This window comes from Pipistrellus kuhlii, unplaced genomic scaffold (assembly GCF_014108245.1).
Source record: "Pipistrellus kuhlii isolate mPipKuh1 unplaced genomic scaffold, mPipKuh1.p scaffold_m20_p_3, whole genome shotgun sequence".
In the NCBI taxonomy this organism is placed as follows: Eukaryota; Metazoa; Chordata; class Mammalia; order Chiroptera; family Vespertilionidae; genus Pipistrellus; species Pipistrellus kuhlii.
The window spans coordinates 45,859,699-45,882,657 of NW_023425529.1; the positions used below are offsets into that span (position 1 = coordinate 45,859,699).

The following is a 22,959-nucleotide window of genomic DNA, read 5'->3' on the forward strand; positions in this document are numbered from 1 at the left end:
TCTATACCCCTGTCATATATATATATATATATATATATATATATATATATATATATATATATCTGCATGCTTATTTATTTTTCTCTCTGTTATACAAAGAGATTTGTTTTCACCCTGAGGAGGATAGAGGGGGAAACTGGCACAGAGCCTCTCTTCGCTCGCTCCAGCTGAATTTGTCAGGTTGACTTTCCATCTGTCCCTTAGCCATTGGTAGGGAGAAAAAAAATATATCTTCCCTTACTTGAAGGTGTTCAAATCTCTCTATGGCTCTCAGGGAATAGGGGGGTTTTCAGAAAGGAAGACCAGCTGGTTTGAGGCAGGCCGGGGGGACCCCCTGTTTGGGAGCCCCCCAGCAGTCTCTGAATTTTCAGGTTGCCAGAAGCCCCGGGCCAGTGGGAGTGAAACGAGTCCCCAGCAAAGGCGGGTGCTCGGGGTGCCTGCCTTGGGGACAGGGTCCCCGATGGCCCGAAATTCACCAGTGAAGGGCTTCTGGGCTTTGGGTCCCTCTGCCTCCATCTCTGTTTCAGAGCCCCAGAGCTTATGGGGGCTGGTCACGGAGCCATGGGTCTGAGTGCCCACCCCAAAAGAATCCTGGTTGAATGGGGTGAGTTCTCCTAGGGCCAAGGTGAGGGCCAGTCTGATGGCCAGCGACTGCCCCGGGGGCCCTGGGGCCATGGATCATGGCTAAGGTGGTGGTGATTACTTATTCGCTTCGCTGGAAGGGAGTCTTCAGAAGAAACAGCGTGAAGAGGAGGGGAAAAATTATCTCTCTCGTCTGCGGATATTAAGATGGATTTTTATTTCTTAAAGGGCCCTCCCCGCCGAGAGCGCACGAGCGTAAACTTAATATATGCTCCGCAGCCCAACTCCAGAAATCGCAATAAAAGTTAAAACCTCCCCTACTGGTTTTTTTTAATTATGATATGGGAAAGAGGAACAGGATTTATAGAGCTGAACTCTCGGCGTGTGAGTGTTTAAGACTTGTGGGAGAAGGAGGAGAAGGCGAGAGCTCGCCCAGGAGAGCCTTGGGCTCCGAGCTATCTCGAGGCTGCTGCGGGGGCTCCGGCTCAGCCCCGCGGACCCTCCATCCTCCGAGGCTTCCCCGGGACCCTGGCTCCCCAGCCCCCTCCGCTGGGGCCCGCGGCCCGGCTCGACGCGGAGGAGCTGCAGCTCTTTTCGGCAGGAAACAGGTGAAGGGCGGCGGCGGCGGGGGCTTGCACCGGGCTTTGTGTGGGTCCGGTGCCCCGAGGAGGTTTGTCGCCCAGGGCGAGCCCGGAGCCCCAGGGTGCCCGGCCGGCGCCCAGCCTGGGCGGGGTGTCTGAGAGCACCGGCTAGGTGGATCGCGTGTGCACTTTGGCTGCAGGCGGAGCAGAGCTGGCTCCCGGGGCGGGCGGAGGCCCGCGGCGAGCCGGGCACCGGATATTGAGTCTGTGGGAAGGACCTTGAGGTCCGAGTGGTGCTCGGGTGGCCGTCGCGGCGGTCCACGGCGCGCAGCTCGCGGTGCGTGGGGCGCGGCGGTCCTCGTGGGCGCGGCGGCAGGCCCCGCGCACCTCCGCGGGGGCAGGGCCGTGGCCAGGACCTGGGCACCGAGGCCAGCCCAGGCTCAGAGCGTGAAAAATAAATGCGGTTAAGGGGTCTTTCTTCCTTTCTTTTGCACAAGAATGTCTTTTCCTTTTTCCTCTCGCTTTCGGAGATACCTGGATCCGGTCCAGAACAGGTTGCCCGCGGGAGGGCCCGCGAGCGGCGGCGCGCGAGGGAGGGAGAGAGGGAGGGAGGGCGAGACGGAGGGAGGGAGGGAAGGAGGGCGGGCGGCGGCGGCGGCGGCGGCGGCCGGGGCTTCCCTCCCCGGGCGGGGAGGCGGCTGCCCTGCCTCTGTGGCCGTGGGGAGCCGCGGAGCAGGTAACGAAGGCGCTTCCCGAGGCGGGATTGGACCCAGCCTTCCAGGTCCCTGTCCAGCGCCCTGGAGGGGAGAGAAGGTAGGGAGATCGGCGCCCCCGGCCTGGCAGAGAGGCCTCAGGAAATGTGGAACCTGTGTTTGATTTCGGGCTCGCACTCATGCTGTGAGCCAGCCTGCCTCTGGAGATGCGGTTTGCCTGTCGTGTCTGTCTGTCTGTCTGTCTGTCGGAGGCGTCCCAAAGCCCGGGCTCTCCTTCCGAAGGCTGGCCAGTTTGGGGAGATTGGTCGGAATGTGCACTTTCATTCATTGCCTCCTCTGTGACTCGGTGCGGCTGGCGGCTGCGCCCCCAAGTTGCAGGGGAGCTGGGCTCCCGCCTCATGAAAGCCAGAGCCTCCGGTCCCCACGCCTGGGGCTGAGTTCCGGCTCCAGGTTCGCGGGTCGCCCTGAGGGTGGAGGCCAGACAGCTCCCAGCCGCGCAGGGAGGGCGGGGGAGAGGCTCGCGGCTCTGGCCCCTTAATTGTACCCGTATTGTCTCTCCTCTCGCCACCTCCGCTTCCGCAGTCTGGGCTCCAAAGTCACTGCAAATTTCCTTGCGACACACACATCACAGAAAGATCAGGTAACAAGTCTCCAGGGCCACGGGGGCTCTGGGTAGGGAGCACCCCTGGCCCCGGGGCCCTCCCCCTGCAGCCACTCCCCAGGCCGGGGAGCCGGCCGGCTGGGGGAGCCGGAAATAGCCCCGTTTGCCGCTGGGCGGGCGGCGGGGCGGGGGCCGGCGGGCGTGCAGGCCGTGGCGTTGAGAGGGCCAGGTTCACAGGCCCCGGGGGTTCGCTCCTGCGGGGCGGAGGGGCCGGGCCCCTGGCGCGCGGGGAGCCCGGATACCCACCTGGGGTGGGGGCAGGACGCGGGGCTCCTCGCCGCGGGCCGGGAGGAGTCCGCCTCTGCTTCCTTCCAGCGCAGGCCTTGGCGAGGAGGAGTTGCGTGTGGGTGTGTTTTTCCCCAACAAAGAAGGATCGGGCGAGAGAAGGGGGGAAAGTCGAGGGGACCCGGGGAGGGGGCGGGGAGGGAGAGAGGGCAGCGAAGAGGTGGACTGAGCCCATTTCGGGGGGGAGACGGAAAATGAAAGCAAATGGAGCACAGCCTGCTCCGCGCGGGCGGGTGCAGACGAGCCCTGGAGCGGCCTCCCCGCCTGCGGCGGCCGGGATAGCCCGCTGGGGGCACCGGGAAAGCCTGTTTTAAATTTAATCCGAACTTGACGGTGTGGATTGAACCGGAGGGAATTTAAATCACTGAAAAGGAGGCGCAGGGCGCGGGGAGAGGAAGCCTCTAACCTGTCTGCCTCTCTGTCAGTCCTGCCCACGGTGGTGCTAGTTGCTTGGCTGCAGGCGTAGCTGCCCAGGTTCGAGGTGATCGAGGAAGGCCGCCCCTCCCCCACAGGGGGCTTTCCCGTGCCCAGTGAAGCCTTTTAGGGGTGCAGGGGAGTTCTGAGAACCAGAGCGAGCGCAGGGCTGCTAGCTGAAGCTGGGGTCACCCTCTCCACAACAGGGATTCCCAGTGGCCTCCAGGCTCCTGAGTTTCTCCCCCATTGGCGCTGAGGAAAATTGGAGGGAGAGGTGGGGGTGGAAGGGAGTCCTGGAATCTGCCAGGGGGTTCAGGAGGAGTAGCTGGACCTGGGAAGACAAGCCCCTCTGTCGTGGTGTCCCCCACATCCTTGTGCTCCCATCCTAGAGGCCTGGATTTGGGGGAGCCTGAAAAATCTGCTTCAGAGCCCTGACCTGCCCCTCTGCCTCCAGATACAGAGAATGGGGTACAAGCCATATGCAGTTGTGGAAGCACAGGGGCCTGGGTCTGGCGAACTCAGGGGCTCCCCGCCTCTTCCAGCCCCCCACCCCCACCCCAAGGCCGCCTCTCTAAGCAAGGCCTAGGCAAAACGGGGTGTTGGTGGGGAGGGGGCTGTGGGCGAGGCCCGCAGCTCTGTCTGTGCCTGAGCAGGGAGGGTCTGAGTTCACGCTCTGTAACTAAGGTGACAATCTCCCCTCGGCTTCATGGGGAAATGGACAGCAGCAGGGAGTGGGGGCTGGAGCACTTCAGCTGTGATTTCAGCTGCCCCACGCTGCTGCCTCTGCCGGCTGGGCAGGGCTGAAAAGCAGGCCAGGAGGGAAAGGGGCATCTGCCTGCAGCCTGGGAGCTCTCCCCAAAAGCAGAAGCCCATAGAAGAGGGCCCTAGGGGTGTCTTTCTTCTAGGAAAGCTGAAGTGGGGGCCATTGGGCCCTGTGGCCTGGCGGAGACGCAACAGAGGAGCAGGGCGTGAAACCTCCTTCATCATGTCTTCTTTGCGTCTTCTTCTTTGCTCCTTGGCTAGAGCATGGCTCAGCCCCAGCCGCCTGGAATGGGGTTCGCTATCCCAGGAGCCTGGTGTGCCCACAGGAGCCGGGCGCTGGGAAGGGCCGGGAGAAGGCCTCTTCCTCCTTTGTGTCAGGACAGAAGTGGCCGCTGTGCCTGGAGCCTGTCGCCGGCAAAGGCCCGGCAGGCAGGCAAGCAAGCGAATGCACAATGCCATGGCTGCTCCGCCAGCTCTCTCTCCCATCCTGCCTGTCGCCGCCCTTCCTCTGTCTTGCTCTCTGCACGCCTTCCTTCCCCTGCTCTCCCATCTCTTTTCATCTCGCCTCCCCTCGTTTCTTTCATTCTCCCCTCGCTCCTTCTTTTTTAGCCTAATCCTCTGTCTCCTTCTTTCCTTCCCTCCTTCCCTCCTTCCTTTCTACGGCCTGACGCCCGTGTGTTTCAGTTGTTCGGTCTCAGGCTAGCTGGGGCGGGCGCAGTCTCTCTCGGGCTCTGTCCCTAACGTCCTCTTGGTCACAGGCTGGCCCGGGCGGGCCAAAGGCTCCATGTCTGCCAGCAGCCGCCCAAGAGCTGGTCAGGGTCCCCAGCCGCCAGGGCTGGGGGAGGTGCTGGCGCTGGGGATTTGGAGAAAGCCTCTGCAGGGGCACTGGAACCTCTTGTCTTTTCCTTGAACTAGTGAGGGAGGATTTTTGATTGACAGCTAAGCCAACTCCATCAAGGCCAAAGAGATACTCTGTTTCTTGCTGTTATTTGGATTTTTCCAAATCAGTTGAGTCTGGGGGAGGGGGAGATAGTCCAATCAGAGCCCAGGGTGAGGAGGTTGAGGCCCCCTCTCCCTTCTCCTCAGCCCTTAGGCACGTCTCACATCCTGCCCCCCCCCCCCATTTCGGAGAAATCCCAGCCCCGCTTGGCCGAAAGGGAAAGCACTGCGAAGGGGGAGGAACAGGGACTCGGGACAGGGGCCTAGAAAGCTGGGGTCAGTGTTTGGACTTCACATCTATTCTTTCCCCCTCAACTTTCCTCCTCCCCCCCAGCATGCAGCCTACACTCCCTGGGACACCCCTCGCCAGTCCTTCTCTGCCCCAAAGGAGGCAGGTTGACCTGGGTGCAGGGGACACCAGCCTGGGCCCCCACCCCTGGCGTGTGGTCCCCTCCGGGGGACAGGAGTGGGAACGAAGGGCAGGCATCTGTGCTCTGGGAAGCTTCTTCCTTTCCTGCTGTTTCAGAGCCTCCTCCCAGCTCAGCTCCTGCCCCTCTCACCAGCACAAACTGGGGCTCATTCCTTCTGACCCTGGGACTGCATCCCTCCTTCACACTCGCTCTGCCATGCCTAGGGTGCATCTGCCTCTGGGGACATCACCTGCTCAGCTCCCCCACAGCCAGCCTGCCTGCCCCCTCTTTTGCACTCATGCTGAGGATTTCCTGCTTGTGCAAAGCCACCTTTGCTAAGCCACCGTGGGACAGTCCCGTGGAAAGCAGAGGACCGGGTACCAAACCCCAAACCCACACAGGAGGGTAACAGCCAACTTATTGGGGGAAGGAAACCCTAGTGTGTGTCCCTCTCTGCAGTCACACTGCTTCTCCAGAATTCAGTGTCCGGCCCCAGAGACACTGCTTTCTCCCAGCCCTCCGTTGCTTTTTTCCCGTTCCAAAAACAGCCTACAATTTTATTTAATGAAAGACACATTTATGAACAATCAAATGATCCTCATAAAAATTTTATTGAAGGACGTAAAAACAAGCTACTTGCCCACAACTGAGGTCGCTCCCTTGCCTTGCCCGCTCTCACCCTGGCTCTGTGCAGGCAGAACCCGGGGGGTGACTTCTTTTTGGGGGGTCAGGGTGCCCCAGAGATGGGATGGGGGCAAAGGTGGGTGAGCAGGAAGATGGGATGGGCTGCCCCACTCAAGTTGTGTAGATCTCTCCTCCACTTCTTCAAGCTGGCAAAAAAAAAAAAGGTAGATACAGACAATAAATTTAAAATAGAGGTGCTTGCCTATCTGTACCGAAGCAAAGAGAGCATTTCTGATGCTAAAGGTGTCTGAGGTCCAGAGGTCCTACCCCTCCCACCCACGGACCCCCTTCCCTAACCTTCCCCTGCCCCAGGTTTGGGGGCTGAGTTGGCCAGGGCAGAGGCACTCTCCCCCTTTCTCTCCTGCCTTCCCTCCCTCCACCCCAGCTTCTCCAGTCCCCTCCCACCCTCCCTCTCCGGCTGCCGCTGCTCCTGAAAGAAATACATACATGCACACTATTTAAAAACGCATTTTTAAAAAGCCACGTTCCGAACTGACAATCGCTGATCTCGGCTCGCGCAGGGACTGCGGGCGCGTCGGGGCCGACAGAGACGGATTACGTCAAGAAATAGTTCCTCCACCTACCTCGGCGGCCGCGGTGGCCGGGCGGCGGCGCCCAGCTCCGCCCCGGGGGTGCGGGAGCCCCGGTTCCGGGCCGGCGTTTTCCCCCCATTCAGAAATCCTCCCGGGGGCGGGGGCGGGGCGGGGGCCCTCCGCTCCCGGTGGGCATGGGCAAGGGGCTCTGGTGAGAGACGAGTTGTCCTGAGGGGGTGGCGGGCGCCTGGGGTCCAGAGTTCCGGACCCCCAGGAAAACGCAGGTCGCGGGGATCCTAGCAGAGAAGGGGGTGGGAGAAGGTACAAAAAAAAAAAAAAAAAAAAAAAAAAAAAGGCAAGGGAGGAAAAAAAAAAAAAAAAAAGCCCCTGCGCATTGATCCGCGCCGTATTTTTGGGTAAATACGATCACGTGGGGGCCGGGGAGCCAATGGGCTGCGGGGAAAAGGCTGGAAAAATAATTACCTGCCTTGATTGTTCTGTGAGCAGATAAAAAGTACATATACAGTTCATACAATAATCTTATGTATGTAAAACCCCGTTACGATGTCGGCGACGGGGCCCATCAGTAACTATTACGTGGACTCGCTCATCTCCCACGACAATGAAGACCTCCTGGCGTCCAGGTTCCCGGCCACCGGCGCCCACCCCGCGGCCGCCAGACCCAGCGGCTTGGTGCCGGACTGCGGCGACTTCCCGTCCTGCAGCTTCGCGCCCAAGCCCGCCGTGTTCGGCACGTCGTGGGCGCCCGTGCCCTCGCAGTCGTCCGTGGTGTACCACCCGTACGGCCCCCAGCCCCACCTCGGCGCCGACGCGCGCTACATGCGGACTTGGCTCGAGCCGCTGTCCGGCGCCGTCTCCTTCCCCAGCTTCCCGGCCGGCGGCCGCCCCTACGCCCTCAAGCCGGACGCCTACCCCGGCCGCCGCGCCGACTGCGGCCCGGGCGACGGCCGCAGCTACCCGGACTACATGTACGGCTCGCCCGGCGAGCTGCGCGACCGCGCCCCGCAGACCCTGCCCTCGCCCGAGGCGGACGCGCTCGCCGGCGGCAAGCACAAAGAGGAGAAGGCCGACCTGGACCCCAGTAAGTGGGGAGCAATCTTCCTTTACGACCGGCGCGGGAGGGGAGCGGGGGGAGCCGGATTACAGCCCCTCGCGGCGGCGGCGCGGGGAGCGCGGGAGAGGGGCGAGGGCGAGGGGGGCGAGGACTCAATAAAAGCGAATTACCTTGGGGAGCTTTCAGGGGGCAGGAGGTCTGAAAGGGGGCCCCCTCCCCGAGGAGCCAGGTTGGGAGTAGGGCTGAGGGGGCCCCTCTCCCCAGGAGCAGGTTTGGGTGAGAGGGACCCCCGCCCCCCAGCACCCCCAGCCCCAGGCTCTTTGGCTCAGTCGTTACTTTCGAAGAAATGCAGACAGGGCCAGGGGATGGGGTGGGGGGCGAGGTGCATTTTATGGTTTGAGGTGGGACGGGACAGAGATGAGGAGGACACCAAGGACAGGGAGAAAATTCACCCCTACCTCCCAACCAGCATGATGGGGGGGGGGTCCTCACTCCACTAGAGATTCATAAAACTCAAGGTCTGTGGACTTCTCTCCCAGGACCACTGAGGGAAGGGTCTGGGGGAACTTGGAGGGACAGGACTTCCGGAGTTGGGGGAGAGAAGTGGGGTCCCAGCCTCAAACTTGAAAGCCCTCCTCTGAGGGTCTTCTGCAGGAGAGAAGGTAGAAAATGGGGGTGTCAGGGATGCGGAGTGGGGAGAGATATCTCCCCAGATTAGAGAATTACACACTCACACACACACACACACACACACACACACACACACACACCCATGCACACACTCCAATCAGGGAGACAGGAGCCTTCTGAGTGTTGCAGAGAAGGGCAGGGGTAGGTGGGGAGGGGCAGGTGGGAGCTGTAGGGCCAGAGAAAGGGGACAGAAGAGAAGCAGCAGGGGAGGGGTGCAGCCCCCTGGGTGTGAGGAAGTGTCTGGGGGAGTCCCAGGGGGGGCTCCAGGAAATCCTTTCCTCCAGCCCGGTGAGGGGCCAGGGCCTAATTATACCCCTCTGAGCCTTCCCTCCTTGCCCTCAGCGACTCTCATAAACCTGAAATTGGAGGCTTGGCTCCTGCAGAGCCTGTCCTGGGGCTGGCAGGAGGGGTGGGGGCCCTGGAAGTCAAACAGGGACGCTCACATGCGGGGGGGGGGGCCTGTTTCCAAGGCCAGCAGCTCTCTGGGGGAGAGGGGGGAGGCTTTTCCTAGCCCAGCATCACCCTGAGAATTCGCCTCAGCAGGGTTGAACTCGGAGAGAGAGCGGAGATGAGCAACAAACCGCGCTGGAGAGGGTAGTGAGGGGCTGGGGGGCTCTCAGGGTCAGGAGGCAGAACTGCAGAAATTTCCAGGACTTGGTCGTGGGCCGGGTGGATGGGAGGGGGCAAAGGAGGAGGGAAGTGGGGAGGAGAGAGACCTCCCTATAAAAATAAAAAAACAAGGGAGAGAAGCATTTATGGGCCTATGAAACGGTTGGGAATTTGGACTTTTTATGAGGATATTCTCGAGTTACTACTCTTGAAGCTGAGGACCAGACTGTTGGGGCTTTGATAGCTTTGATTTCCTATAGTTTTAGGAAGCTGAAGGAAGGGGGAGCTGGGGAGGAGGGCAGAATGCAAAAGGAGTGAGGGGAAATTCCTACAGCAAAAAAAGTGTCCAAATTCAGGTTCAATTATTGGGGTTTGATAGCTTGGCTAGGACTGGGGGTGGAGTGGCAGGGATCCTGGGCTGGAAAAGGGTCTCGGCTGACCCCTGCCTGTGTTTGGCCCTCCAGGCAACCCCGTGGCCAACTGGATCCACGCCCGCTCCACGAGGAAGAAGCGCTGCCCCTACACCAAGTACCAGACGCTGGAACTGGAGAAGGAGTTTCTCTTCAATATGTATTTAACCAGGGACCGTCGGTACGAGGTGGCCCGGGTTCTCAACCTCACCGAGCGGCAGGTCAAAATCTGGTTTCAAAACCGGAGGATGAAGATGAAAAAGATGAATAAAGAGAAAACCGACAAGGAGCAATCCTAAACCCTGCTCGGCCTGCCTCAGCACAGCCAAGGGGGGAAAAAAAACCAACAAAAAAAATCCACAGTAAAACCCAGCCCAGGCGGGAGAGAGCAAGCAAAAGGAAAGGAAAGAGCAAGATAGAGAAAAGCCAATCCGCTTAAAAAGAAAAAAGAAAAAAAAAGGGGGGAAAGGAAAAGGAAAACTCTTGCAATTTGGGAGGGTTCGGTGTTGAGAAATTGGTGTTTTAGAGTTAGTTCTACCCAGCGAGGATGAGAAGGCGGGGAGAGAAGCCGCCTTCTCTTCTCCTGCGCAACTGAAATAAATGACACACACAATGTGATTTTTTTTCTCCTTTCTTCAGAGAAGCCAGTACTTGAATCGCTATATTTCTATTTTTTTTTCTTCCTGTATCATATTTGGCCCGGGCCTACTCTCCCCAGGCCTGGGGTGCTCTGCGTGCAGATTTTGTACGAAAAAAAGATACACATACATACACAATAAGGAGTCCCAGCCCAGGAACTGCGGGGCGAGGGCCGGGGATGGTGCTGCAGGCTGGGTCCAGCGCGCAGGCCGGTGCCTCAGGCGGGCATGTATGTACATAGCAGTGTTTCCTATCATCCCCAGCGTCCGTCCTGTTACGTGCTTCTGTTTGTTATGGTAGAACAGCTCTGTGTTAATATATCGAAGTCACTTAAAAAACCAGAAAACCCAACTGCATCCAGTTCTCATTATTTCTCCACCCGGTGGCTCCCAGGCCGCTGTCGTGAAGGAGGCATGCTCAGACCCTCTGGGGGAGGCTGGAGCCAGGAAGGGGCTCTCTTGACCTCAGGAGGGCAAGTGCCTGCTGCTTCTCTCCAGGCGGGGTGGGGTGGGTGAGGGCTCCAGGGTGGGGTGGAGGCCGCTGAGTCCTGGGCACAGACTGCCTGCTCTGATCGCTGCCTAGGAGTTCCCTGGTAGCTCAGTGGAGTCCAGGGGGGAGGGTGGGGGCATGGCATGAATGGCTTTCCCTGGCTGTAATTAATTGCAATAATTTATGAGTACAGGAGATCGGAGGGAAGAGATAGGTGAAGATGAAAGTTGGGTGCTGGGTGAGGGCCCGGGCTGGATTCCTGCCTGGCTGCATTTGGTGCTTCGAGAGGGATGGCTGGGGGGCTGAGGAGGGAGGGTGTGCGGTTTGGAGGAAGAAGGCCAGCAGGCCTCAGGGAGGACAGGCACTGAGGACTTCGTGGAGAATAAAAGGAGGAAAATGGGGGAGAGAGAGGAGAGAGAAGGAGAGAGGGAGGGAGATTAAAGAAGGAGCTAGGTGGCAAAGCCAATACAATCAGAATTAGGTTTAGTTTCTACTTCTCAATGCATTTTCGGTCTCTCGGATGGTTCGTTTGAATGTTGGTCTTGGGGTGCAGAGGGTATGCTGTGCAGCTGCAGCATTTCTGGGGGGCAGTGTGGCCAGGGCCCAGGGAAGCTACTCAGGGATTAGTCAGGTGGGGGATGTTCTCTGGCAGTGGAAGGACCCCAGGTGTAAGGATGCAGAGATGTGTGTCTGACGGGCTGGTGGGGCTGTCAGCTGCACTGTACCCCAGAGTGCCCTCCCCAGAACTGGCAGTTTCATCTGCTAATCAGAAGCAGACCCAAGCTGCAGGGTATGCCTCAGCCTGGGCGCCCCCTTTCTCAGAAATCCCCCAATCTGGAAACTATTAAACTCAGACTGCCTGAAATATAGCCCTTTAATATCTCAGGCTGCCCATTCTGGAGAGGGCACAGGGTGTTGCTCTGAATTCTTGGGGTGTCTCATAAAAGAAAATAATTGGGGACCCCAGGCCTTGTGCAGCTAGCTCCCTGGGCCATTGCATTGTCTTACAGGATTGGTGAGGGACCAGCCCCTCCCCATCATTTGAATGTCCTACCCCCTCCTTCCATTAGACTATCCAATGTTGGGGGCTGGAGGAAGGTGGGAAGGGGTGAACGTTTTGTTTTGATGATATTTTGAGTCGGGGCAGTCAAAAGTCACAAACGATCGATGGTGTGGTTTTCCCAGTAGCCGAAGCACCCTCTCCTCTTTCCCGCTTAGAAGCCATCCTTTCCAATTCCAGAACCGATTGTCTCTTTGGTCCTTTTGAAAGGTGCTTTGCCTGTAGACTGCTCGATTTTCTTGCTTCCTCCCTCCTCCCTTTGGCCATTTTGCAGCTCTGTGACCCTGGCCTCAGGTCTGCACCCATTGGGGAACCAGGCACCCGTCTGCCCGAGTCCTGACGCGGGGATTCAGGCTTCTCTCCCAGCCCCGAGCTTGGCGGCCTATCCGGGCCTCCACCCCGCCCCTGTTCCAAGGCCCTTTCGCCTCCCCGCGTCCGCCAGGCCAGCGGGGCCTGCTTCCTGCAGCCGCCCCAGCGGCCTGAATGCGGGCAGGAAGCAGGGCGAAGGGCTCCAGGGCCCAGAGGAGAGAGGGAGGAGAGAGAGCGCGGGATCCAGAGCAGGCCCACCCGCCCCGGCCCCGCTGCTCAGTACCAGCTCAGCCGCCTGCAGGTCAGGATTGGATTCCATTTTTATTTATTATAATCGGTGAGTTAAAAAATCATCACAACACAACACACATCTGGGGGAGAAGAAGCGAAAGCTGGGGGAAAGGGGCTAGCAAACGCCCTCCTGCCCTAATCCTCCCTCCCACCTCTCCTCTGCGCCTTTGTCAGAATCACAAAACCCTAAAGGTTGTTCCACTCGGAAAGGCAGGGGATAGGTACATTTCCGCAGCACCGAAATGCCACTTTTATGGCGCTGTTTGTCTCCTTGCGCTGGATTCTGAATGGGGCCGAACAAAACAGCAGCGCGGAGCTGGCTAGACGTCTGGGCTTAATTGCTTTATGGTTTAAATAAGGTGGACACTCTTTCCTTTGAAATCAGATTATAGGAATGTTTTGTCTATGGCCCACGGAGAACAGGACCTCACTGGCTGGGAGGGAGAGGTGGGGAGGGCGCGCGTGAGAGAGGGATGGGCCACAAACCGGGGGGCAAACCGCCGGGAGAAGGCAGAGTCCCACCCCAAAGTCCAGCGGGCAGCGGCGGCATAGGCGGTGCGGGACCGGCGGCAGGGTAAGAAGAGCCAGGAGTTAGGGTGCAGCCTGGGGCAGGTGGTTGCGGGGGGGGCTTCGGAGCGTGCGTCGGCGTGCGCGGAGGTGTTCCCGGCCCAGAAATGCGCCTGAAGAGGGGATGAGGGAAGACCGCGGCGGCTCCTTTGCATGGTGTCTCTTAATGCGGGAAGAAAGGGTTTCAAAAAGAGAGAATAGCGTGAGACCTTTGACAAGATTTATCTCGAGAACTTATAAAACAAACGAAAAGCGGTCCCGGGGGGACTCCCTTGCAGGGACCCCCTCCCCTCATCTGCTCCCCCATTTGGAAACTCCTTCCTGCCCCCTTTTCACCTTAGGGCCAAGCCTGAGACCTGCTTGCTCTCTCCCTTGGCCTTTCCCCCAGCTGGGCTGCATTGGAGAAAACGAACGCGAGGTGGCGCTGTTGTTCAATGTTAGAGGCGGCGGCGGCGCCCCGGCCGGCCTGGCCGCGCTGACATTTGAGGCCCGGCTCCTTGGAGCAGCGGCGAGAAGGCCCCGCGCGCCCTGCCCGGCCCGGCCCTCCTGGCTGAGCAAATCAATCCTCTCACCTGCGAGGTGTAAATAAATCGTGAGCGGTGGCGGGAGATGGGCCCTGGCTCTGACAGCAGGTTCGCGAGGGAGGCGAGGAAGGGCGGGTGTCGAAAATAATCGCTTTGCGGAGGAGATAAGAACGGAGCAGGCAGCGCGCGTAATTAACACAAAAAGGCAGAATGACCCAGACAAACGAACATAAATCCGTGATACCTAGAAAGGCGGTGGTGCAGGCCTCGAGGCGAGGGACAGAGACTTCCCAGAGAGGATGGCTGCTTGTGGTTCTTTATTTCCTGGCTCCCGAAGGGAAATCAACCAGTTATGTGTAAAAGAAAAAGAAAAACAAAACAAAACAATCAAATGAAAGAAAGGAAGAAGAGGCGAGGGACACCCCCCCCCAAAAAAAGGGGTGGGGAACCAAGTCCGGCCAGGGGTTCGGGACTGGTGGGCTCTCGGAGCAGGCGGCTGTGGCGGCACACTCAGGACAGTCGCATTCCAAGACACAAAGACCCGGAAGAAGAGCAGTGTGGCAGGGATTTCGCCGGACCATAAACTGTAGAGATATCCCCTCCGCCCTCTAAAAGATAAGGTGCAGGCTCCAGAGCAGACCGGCCTGCCAGCCTCCTCTTCCCAGGCCAGGAGGAGAAAGTATTTATGACAGTCCCTGGTCATCCAGATGCTGGAAGCCCAGAGTCCGCCCGATCAGCTCAGCGCTGCAGAGCAGGCTCAGCGAAGGCAGGGCTGGAACCGAGGCTGGAGCGTGCTCACCCCTGTCTGTCCTCCACTCTCCTGGGCCCCGGGGAGACCACAGCCTTCCTCTGACCCTCCCCTCCCGCTGCCCCAGGGTCCTTGCTCTGGGCAGCCCGGACTCAGATGGGGGTGGGTTCTCTGGATTCAGAGAATAGAGGAAGCATCGCTTGTTTGGGCACCCATGAATCTCCTTGGAGAATTTGGCTGAGGGTGGCCTTTTCCCCAGCAATTATGAAGATAATAGAGGGATGGGGTGGGGAGGCTCATTCTCTCAGCGCCACCCGCCCCTGCACTGCCATTCCTCCCTCCCTGCCCAGAGCTGGCTTCCAGATGGGGAAGGAAAAGATCTGGTTTCCTACTGCCTCCTTCCTCCTTCAGGATGTGGAGGGCTCAGGATGTGGATGGAAAATAGGTGGCAAATTTGTCCGTGACGCAAAGAGCAAAGAGCTAAGGCTGCGTGTGTATTCGCCAGGTATTGTTTTCCTAAGCGCCTGGGTGTGCATGTGTGTGCACAGTATCTGTGGAGTGACAGGGGTGCTACAAGGCATGGTGGGAGGTAGCAGGTACAGTGTCTGTATATCCTCAGCGTACCTCAGTGCTGCCCTGTGTGCCACCACCTCACACCCTGTACAGGGAGAGGACCAGAAAAATCATTCTTCCTCTTGCTCATTTCTATGCACACAGCACACATCTCTGCAGCCCTCTCGCACTCTCCCTTTTCTCTCTGTGCTCAGCCCACATCACCGCGGAAAAAATGGCCAGAGAAAGGTGCTGATGAACTAAGGTTATTCATTAGGATTGACTTGAATGGACCCTGTCTTGGGGATGGGGGAAACCGCCCAGAGAAAGTGTGGGTAAATATTTAAAGAGTGTCTGTTGACAGTTCTCATCCACATCCTGGCCTGGGCAGCCTGCCTGGGGAAGTGGGGAGGGGGTGGAGCCAGGGGGTGCCCAGGGCAGGCTGGCACTTCTGGTGGTGGGGCAGGGTATGTGGGGACAAGAGAGAGGCCTGCTCCAGTCCCCACCAGCCTTGGGACAAGCAGCCTCCCAAGAAGAGACGCCCTGAATCACCCCAGCCAGCGGCCAGAGGTCCACCAGCTGCCCCCTCCTCTGTCCCCACTGTCTCCTCTGCTCGCAGAACCCCCAGCCAAGCTCCTGGCCATTGCCTGGCTTCGTGCCTCAGGCAGGAGCTGGTGTCTGAAGGGGCAGTGCAGCCCCACTGGGTCTATGCAGTGACCCCGCCTCTTCTCTACCCACAGCAGGCAGCAAGAGAGCCTTAAGGACCGAGGGAACAAGGGGCAGGGGAGGGGCGAGAGGCATGGAGATCTCTGATGCCTGAAGAATTTGGGGGAATAGGATGTGCTTGTTCCTTCTGCAAAGTCCCCAGACTTCAGGATCCCTTAGGATCCCGTTTTTTGGCTCAGGGAGCCTGCTCTCCCTCGCTGGCATTCATGCCCCTGGGGTCGTGTACCTGTTGAGGTAACCTGAGTTGACCTGCTGGCTCAGGTATCTCTCCAAGAGGAAGGAAGAGAGAAGAAGGGGGGAGAGGCACCTTCAGATCTGAATGCGCACCTTGGAAAAACTGGCCCCAGCCATTAGCTTGGGCTGGCTCACCACCCCCCCCCACACACACACACACACATATACACCACACCCCCATCCCTCCCCCTTCCTCTCCTCCCAGCACCAGGTCCCCCCCCCCCAGCTCTGAACCCCTCAACCCCCCCACCATCCCTTCCTCTCTCTCTCTCTCTCTCTCTCTCTCTCTCTCTCTCTCTCTCTCTCTCTCTCTCTCTCTCTCTCTCTCTCTCTCTCTCTCTCTCTCTCGCCTGTCTTCATGTCGTGGATTGATGAACGCGAATCGCGTGTAAGCGCCGCCACCGCCGGGAGTCTGAGGAATTCGCCTGGGCTGTTAAAGGAAAGAGCTAAGTGAGGGAGCGCGAGCTCTACCTACCGACAGTGAGGAGAGCCGCCGCGCCGCCGCCGCCGCCGCCGCCGCCCAGCCCGGGAGCTGCTGAGCCGGCCGGCCGGCCCCGGCCCCAGCGCCCGCCCAGCCCGGCCCAGCCCGGGGACCAGCCGGCCGGGGGTTCGCTCCCGGGGGGAGGGGAGTTTCGGGGGTCCCGGGCGGGGGAAGGCTCGAGCCAGAGGGGAGGGGGCGGCGGGTTTTCATGTGCCCAGCATGAGCTCCTACTTCGTCAACCCCCTGTTCTCCAAGTACAAAGGCGGCGAGTCCCTGGAGCCGGCCTACTACGACTGCCGGTTCCCCCAGAGCGTGGGCAGGAGCCATGCGCTGGTGTACGGGCCCGGCGGCTCGGCGCCCGGCTTCCAGCACGCCTCGCACCACGTCCAGGACTTCTTCCACCACGGCACCTCCGGCATCTCCAACTCGGGCTACCAGCAGAACCCGTGCTCGCTGAGCTGCCACGGAGACGCCTCCAAATTCTATGGCTACGAGGCGCTCCCCAGACAGTCCCTTTATGGGGCTCAGCAAGAGGCGAGCGTGGTGCAATATCCCGACTGTAAATCCTCCGCCAACACTAACAGTAGCGAAGGACAAGGCCACTTAAATCAAAACTCGTCTCCCAGCCTCATGTTTCCATGGATGAGACCCCACGGTGAGAAGCCTTTTCTCTTTCCCCCTCCTCGGTCTCCCGCGCTCCGGGGTCCTCCCCCTCCCTCGCCTCCTTTTTGTCTGTCCCCGGCTTTCCCTCCCGGCGGTGGGGTCTCCCCCGGCCCCACCTAGGTGCCTGAGTGGGTTTCTGGAGGTGGGGAGGTCCAGCTTTGGGGGGTGAGGCACGGGGCTTGCCTGGGATGTTGGGGGGACTGGGGGGAAGGGGGAGAGGTGGTGCCTGGGTGCAAAGGGTTAAAAAACCATCGTTTTCTCACCTCTGTCTGTCTGTCCGTCTCTCTCCCTCTTACCATCTCTAAGATCAAAGTTGGTGACGTGGCTGGGAAGGGGCCTGAGGACCCTGAGGTGATGGCCTTTGGGGGCAAATCAGTGTCTCCATAAGGCACAGAGCCTTAGTCCAGGCTTTCTTGGGGTGAAGAGAGACCCCTGTTTCCCTCCCCTAGCTGGGTCAGAGGGCGGTAAGACCCCAAGAACAGGTGCTCTGGCTCTCTGGGGGCACCGAGCACCTCCTGTCAGGGAGCTGGCCTTAGGGCCACTGCCCCAACTTTGCAGTACTTCCCTCCATTGAAGAGAAGAGAGGAAGCCAGAGAGGAGAGGGGAAAAAGGAGAGAGAGAGACCATACAGATTAGAGGGCTCTGAGGTCCTGCAGCTCCTAGCCAACCTACCCCCTCCCAAAGGCTGGCTGGGTCTCCTGGAGACCCTCAGAGCGACTCAGGTCATGTGCCCTCCAGGGGTGGCCCCTCCTGGCCCAATTTCGAAGTAAAAGGGGAAGCAAGAAAGCGACAAGTTCCAGCGGGGATGGCCCGTGATTTATTTGCTGGTCTCTAGTTAGCCATCAGGCCAAGCGGTGATACATTCCAGGAGATCAATTATTTTTTTCTTCCTGGCAAAGCAACTCCTCATCAACAGTGAGCAAAGCCCCTCGTCTTTACCCCAGACCTTTTTTCCTTTTTGGGGGGGAAGCAGGCTGTCCCCAGCCCTGCTCACCAAATGCCACTCTGTACTTGTAAACAAAGCTGCGAGGGCCCTTTTCCTGGGACTGCAGGCCCTGCAGTGATCCCTGCAGCGATGCCCAGCCGCTGCCATCCCCGGGTTCCAGACAGACCCCGTCCAGCCCCCACCTCCCAAGGTGAAGCAAACCAAAACCAGCGCCCAAACTTTCCTGCCCTTGCCTGCTCTCCCCCTCTGCCCTTGCCTGTCTGCGGGAGGAAGGGGACAGGGAGACCAGGAGGAGGACTTTAGGGGAGAAAGGATGGCAGGGGGAAGCTGAGCCCCCACCCAAACATAACAAGCCTGGGGTTCTGTTCTGTCCAGCTCCCGGGCGGCGCAGCGGAAGGCAAACTTACAGCCGGTATCAGACCTTGGAACTAGAAAAGGAGTTTCTCTTTAATCCTTATTTGACACGAAAGCGCCGGATTGAAGTCTCACACGCCCTGGGACTGACTGAGAGACAAGTGAAGATCTGGTTCCAAAACCGAAGGATGAAGTGGAAAAAGGAGAACAACAAGGATAAACTGCCCGGAGCCAGAGATGAGGAGAAGGTGGAGGAAGAAGGAAACGAGGAAGAGGAGAAAGAAGAGGAGGAAAAGGAAGAAAACAAGGACTAAGCAAAAAAAGAGAGACCCCCCCCCCAACCCCTTTAGCAACTCCCTTGAAGTTTCGTTTTATGGTAGCGGATAAATTGAGAAGTTTACGACTGTCATTTGCTTTTATAGAGAATAGAATGACACTCACAACTCTAACTACCTGTCAGATACTTGCAGTTCTGGTTTTATTACCTTTGGACTTCCCCCATCTTTATTTGTTGGGGTTGGGGGGAGACCGAGACACAGCGAAAAGTTCGGAGTCTCTGTCTCAGTCTTTGCCCCGACACACACATACCCTGGTCCCTACCCCCACCCTTCAGAGACCAGCCAGGATTTTAAGGTCTGAGACCTCCCTCTTTGCCCCCTCTCTCGCCCCTTTTTGCCACACTCCCCCCTCCCTGCTCCTTTGGTATTTATTTTAGAGGGGAGCCCCCCTGAAAATGAAGAAGACTCATGGCTTTGTGTTTATGCTAGGATTAGGTTATTAGATTTACTTCTTTTCAAAGGAAAAGAAAGAAAAGAAGGAAGGAAAGGAAAGGAGAAATGTTGAAAGAAATAAAAAGGCGATAGTAAGGAATATTCCTTCTCCCTTTTGGGGGCTCCCCCCCTCCATTAGAGAGACCATCCCCCTACCCCCACCCTTTCCAGAGGGTAGACAGGAACCTGCAGTTGCTGAAAATGCTACCTAGCCATCCCATGGTCACCCAGGCCCATGCCTCCCTCCCCTTCGCTCTCTGATTTCTGTTGTTGGGCCTAGCTTCCCTTGAGCTGCATTAGTGTTAGTGCTCAGAAATCACCATAATCATGAAAATGATAATACTGATAATAATAATACTGATAATAATGATACTGATATCTTTAACATACTACCTAAAGGGAACCTGCAATAATCTTGAAAAATAAAAAAAGACATTTTTAGAAATCCTCATATGGGAGAAAAAAAAAAAGAGAAAAATTTTAAAATGAAAAAAAAAATAAACCTCCAACGTATTTTATCACTACCTATAGAGAGAAATCCTGCTTTGAGAGTATTCGTAATGCGGTTTTGTTGTCGTTTGTTGCTGCTTATTTCACTAAGAAAACCCAACAACTGAGACTGCCTAGCTCGCCGGTCCTGTGCGCTTTTATTGTGCTTCTAACCCCAGTAGAGTAGAACTAAATTGCACTGAATGTATAGTTAACTCTGTCTTGAATTCTCTGTTTATGCAATGTGCTCGAAAGGAAAAAAAAAACACGTTAAAAATATATCTATAATAATAATTTTTGGTCATTTGTCTTTATGTCCAGCTATGAATGTAGATTTTGTGTCCCGGCAGCCCTGTTCCTGGTCCAAGTACTTTGTATTGTATACGTGAGTCATAATAAAATAAAAAAAAGGAGAAAAATATTTGAATCTGGAATGACTTGCTTCTTTCTCCAAAACCCCCTCCCTAGAATCTGTCCCTTCCCTGTCCTCATCCCCTTTTCTCAATCCTCTGGCAAAGGTCTCTTCCACGGACCTGGCTTTGGGGTGGAGGGGTGTGGAACTCATGTAGAGTTGAGAAGGCAGGCTGGGCTGGGAGGGCAGGTGAAAGGAGGGAGGCGAAGAGGAGGAGGAAGAGCACTATGCTCTGGGGAAAACCCTGGCTCCAGACACAGTGGGTTTCTGGGAGCCAGGATCCCAAATGGGGAAAATGGGGGGAAAGCACCTCCCCGCTTATCCACCTTACTCCTCCTCGGCCCTGGGCTGGGCCTAGACAAAGAATCTGCCCCATGCCCTTCCAAGGCTAGGCCTTTTATTTCCAGGGCTGGGGCTGAGGATGAGGCCTCGAGGTTCTTTCTGATGGCCACATGCCCCTCCTGGCCAGCTGTGGGCAGCCAGCACCCACCACCAGAGCAGTGAACACGACGGGGAAAATATGAGGTGCAAGGCAGCCTGGAGGACTTGGCTGGGAGGTAGCTATGGATGAGGAGGCTTATGCCTTGGGGTGAAGGCCAGAAGAAGGGGCGAGTGAGTGAGCTGGCACACCCAGCAGAGTGGGACCCATTCATAAATTCAAATTCAGTCAGCAGAGCCATCACTCACTTAACCCACTTGCTCCCACTCCAGCCTCTGTTCTAGCTGTTTCACACCCAGTCCAGGCTTCACCTTGGCATTTGGGCAGCCTGCCCTGCCCTCATGGTGTAGGCCATTGGCCTGGGGAGAAGGGATAGGCCTGCTGAGTGGACAGTCCCTCTACTCCAGCCACAGTAGGGTAAGGAGAGTCTTCATTGGACTCCTCATTCTCCAAAATAAAGGGTCAAAGGCTAAGGGACTCAGGGGGGCAAAGCGGTCTCTCACTTCCTTGTGGGGGGGGCAGTCTTAGAGAAATCTGTTTATGCCAGTAAGATTCTGGTCAAATAATACCAAATTCCAGAGATAAAAGTCAGTCATCTGGTTCAGTCAGGAGAGGAGGAAAGGGGAGGGGATGAGATCTTCTGGTCTTAAAAACCAGATTCCCAAAGACTGAAACATTTTGAGGCCAGATTCTCCCTCTCTCTCTCTCTCTCTCTCTCTCTCTCTCTCTCTCTCTCTCTCTCTCTCTCTCTCTCTCTCTCTCTCAATGATTTTCCCAGACTTAGGCTCAGGCCAACTTTTGTTTTCTGTAATTCCACTCTGTGTCCTGGCTCCCACCAAAGTGATTCTGAAAACAGGGTTGAGTCGGGGATGGTGGATAGGGAACCACTGCAGCGGGAGACTGGGTGCGAGAGGGTACCATTTGAAAGCCCACGCTGGGGGCAGCCGGGAAGAGCTTTGAGCAGCTTTGGGGGAAATCTTTCGGAACCTGGGGTCCCCACGGAGGGCTACAGAGCCAGCCAGGTAACCCGGTTTGCTGCGCGAGACACTACCCGCGACACTACCCGCCGGGAAAGTCCTAACAGACAGCGTTTAGCTCCCACCGCAGGCCTTCCCACGCGCGGCGCGTCCTCTCCCGCCTCCCAGCCTGGCAGAGGCTGTTTCGTTTTTAAATGTGGAGTTATGAATGCTATTCATAAAAACTGCTGGTCCAGGAGTGGAGGGGGTTGAACCCTACACTAAGTGGCTGGGAAGGATCTCACCTCATTTCCCCCCAATGTCCCATTCATCCCTGGCCCTGCTCGGCAATGCCCGTGGCCCCAAGCCGGGCGTCGGAGGGCGGGCCGGGTGCATCTGGAGCGGGTGTCGCTTGAGACGTGGGCCAAACTCAGAGATCTCTGGCCGCCCCCTCTGGCGGCACCCGCTCCCCCACCCCTCCTGCCCATCGCCTCCGTTTTCTCGTTTGGAGAGAAAAGAAGGTAAAACCCGTTTTATGGGGGAATTTAATTGCGAGCAGGATGCGCTCTTTTTAGAAACGCGCGTCTCCCAAACGCTCCCGCCGTCCCATTACGGGAATGGGGACCATTCGGCTGAGGCAGTTAGAACTCTCTCCCATTCTTTACTTTTTTATTAGCCAATCAAAGTGGCTTCCGAAAGCGATTTGTGATTTGTGAAAAATAGTATCTTTTAAAATGCTGAGTGGAAGCATCTCCCTCATTTTGCCGTGAATTTATTATTCTAATCTCAACCGTGGAGACGAGATAATGCAGCTATTAAGTTGGGGGGCAAATTCGTTTCTGTGGATTTAAAAAATCCCTCATCATTTTCTCTCTCTTCCGCTTCACTGCCGAAGCCAGGGGAGGTGCAGGCCTGCGGGGAATGGGGAAGGAGGGAGGCGGGGTGGGCACTGGATGTCCTAAAAGGCTCCTTGAGGACCCTAGGACGGGAGTGTGGATTGGCCTCTCCATCCTCATCTTTTCCAAATGAGATGCCCCCGCGGCTGGGAGCGGCTGGAGCGGTCACCGCGCCCCAATTAGAGCGAACTCGGGACAGGTTGTGTCACAGACGAGAAGGAAAATTTCCGGCGAGCTGCCTGCCGCAGTACCGTCCCATTCTCCCTGTGGCCCATTGTGAAAAGCTGGGCCAGCGCTTCCTTGTTGTAATTTTTAACTACCTGTTATAAAATTTATGGGTGGGTTTGTAAAAGAAACGAGTCCCTGCATCCGGCGGAGGGAACTGCTTCGCTGATGTGGAGGAAGCTTGGGGAGGGGACCAGGGACCCCTGTCGGTTGGGGTAGGGCGCCCAGCCCTGAGAGTCCCCAAGCCAGCCCCCTGCGGTGCAGGGGGAGAGCTTTGGGCCTTCAAACCTCCAGCCGGTGGGAAGGGTGACTGGGCGATGACTGATGGGCAAGCAGTCTCTATGGGGGCTTTATTCCGAGCTCCCCCACACTGGACACATCGCCAAAATTTGGGGTCTGGAGAAGTGTGGGGGTGCCTCGGGTGCTCAGAGTTTAGTAAGAAAGGCGGAATTTAGGGAGGGATAAGGTTCTGTATTCCGTGCCTCCAAGGTGTGTCTCAGCTGCCCGGATGCGGGAGATTTTTCTGAATAAAGGCGGCCGGGTGTGGGCTACCAGACGGGACAGAAAGGGCTTCAAACTGCCTTGCACCTAAAGGAGAAAGAAGTGGGAACCAAGGTTTGGGGCCTTAGTTTTATTTTGAATTCTAAAAAGATTGAGAGTAACTGCCATCTCGACCTTGGAATTGAGAAGACTGGACAGTAGGGGTGGTTTGGGGGGGAATGTATTTTCTCTGAAAAAGGAACCTGGGGGTGAGAGGTGCTTTGGAGGTTCTAGAAGCCGCTCCCAGTGCCCATCCTGTCCTGCTGTCTGTGCAGGACTGCCCAGACCAGCCTCAGCCCTC

At 57.5% G+C, this 22,959-nt stretch overlaps 2 protein-coding genes and 2 long non-coding RNA genes across 4 annotated transcripts; 2 read left to right on the forward strand and 2 right to left on the reverse strand.

Moving 5' to 3' along the window:
• Nucleotides 1-5,939: 5,939 nt before the first annotated feature.
• On the reverse strand, nt 5,940-6,895 carry LOC118728776. The gene is made up of 2 exons (XR_004990997.2): nt 6,616-6,895; nt 5,940-6,177 (listed from the first exon to the last, which is right to left on the reverse strand). It is a non-coding gene; the product is annotated as an uncharacterized LOC118728776 (long non-coding RNA).
• A 28-nt stretch (nt 6,896-6,923) lies between these two features.
• On the forward strand, nt 6,924-9,680 carry HOXC9 (homeobox C9). Its single transcript, XM_036455608.2, has 2 exons — nt 6,924-7,666; nt 9,403-9,680. The coding sequence occupies exons 1-2, from the start codon at nt 7,129-7,131 to the stop codon at nt 9,645-9,647; spliced, it is 783 nt and encodes a 260-aa protein (XP_036311501.1). The 5' UTR covers nt 6,924-7,128; the 3' UTR covers nt 9,648-9,680.
• Nucleotides 9,681-12,147: 2,467 nt separating this feature from the next.
• On the reverse strand, nt 12,148-15,707 carry LOC118728775. The gene is made up of 2 exons (XR_004990994.2): nt 13,276-15,707; nt 12,148-12,865 (listed from the first exon to the last, which is right to left on the reverse strand). It is a non-coding gene; the product is annotated as an uncharacterized LOC118728775 (long non-coding RNA).
• A 279-nt stretch (nt 15,708-15,986) lies between these two features.
• On the forward strand, nt 15,987-19,609 carry HOXC8 (homeobox C8). Its single transcript, XM_036455612.2, has 2 exons — nt 15,987-16,623; nt 17,953-19,609. Exons 1-2 carry the CDS (start codon nt 16,188-16,190, stop codon nt 18,243-18,245), a joined length of 729 nt encoding a protein of 242 aa, XP_036311505.1. The 5' UTR covers nt 15,987-16,187; the 3' UTR covers nt 18,246-19,609.
• Nucleotides 19,610-22,959: the final 3,350 nt, after the last annotated feature.

Coding starts and splice junctions, on each gene's coding strand:
- HOXC8 (XM_036455612.2), top strand. CDS start 16,188: ATGAGCTCCTACTTCGTCAACCCCCTGTTCTCCAAGTACAAAGGCGGC. Junction 16,624..17,952: donor TCCATGGATGAGACCCCACG/GTGAGAAGCCTT, acceptor TGTTCTGTCCAG/CTCCCGGGCGGCGCAGCGGA.
- HOXC9 (XM_036455608.2), top strand. CDS start 7,129: ATGTCGGCGACGGGGCCCATCAGTAACTATTACGTGGACTCGCTCATC. Junction 7,667..9,402: donor GAAGGCCGACCTGGACCCCA/GTAAGTGGGGAG, acceptor TTGGCCCTCCAG/GCAACCCCGTGGCCAACTGG.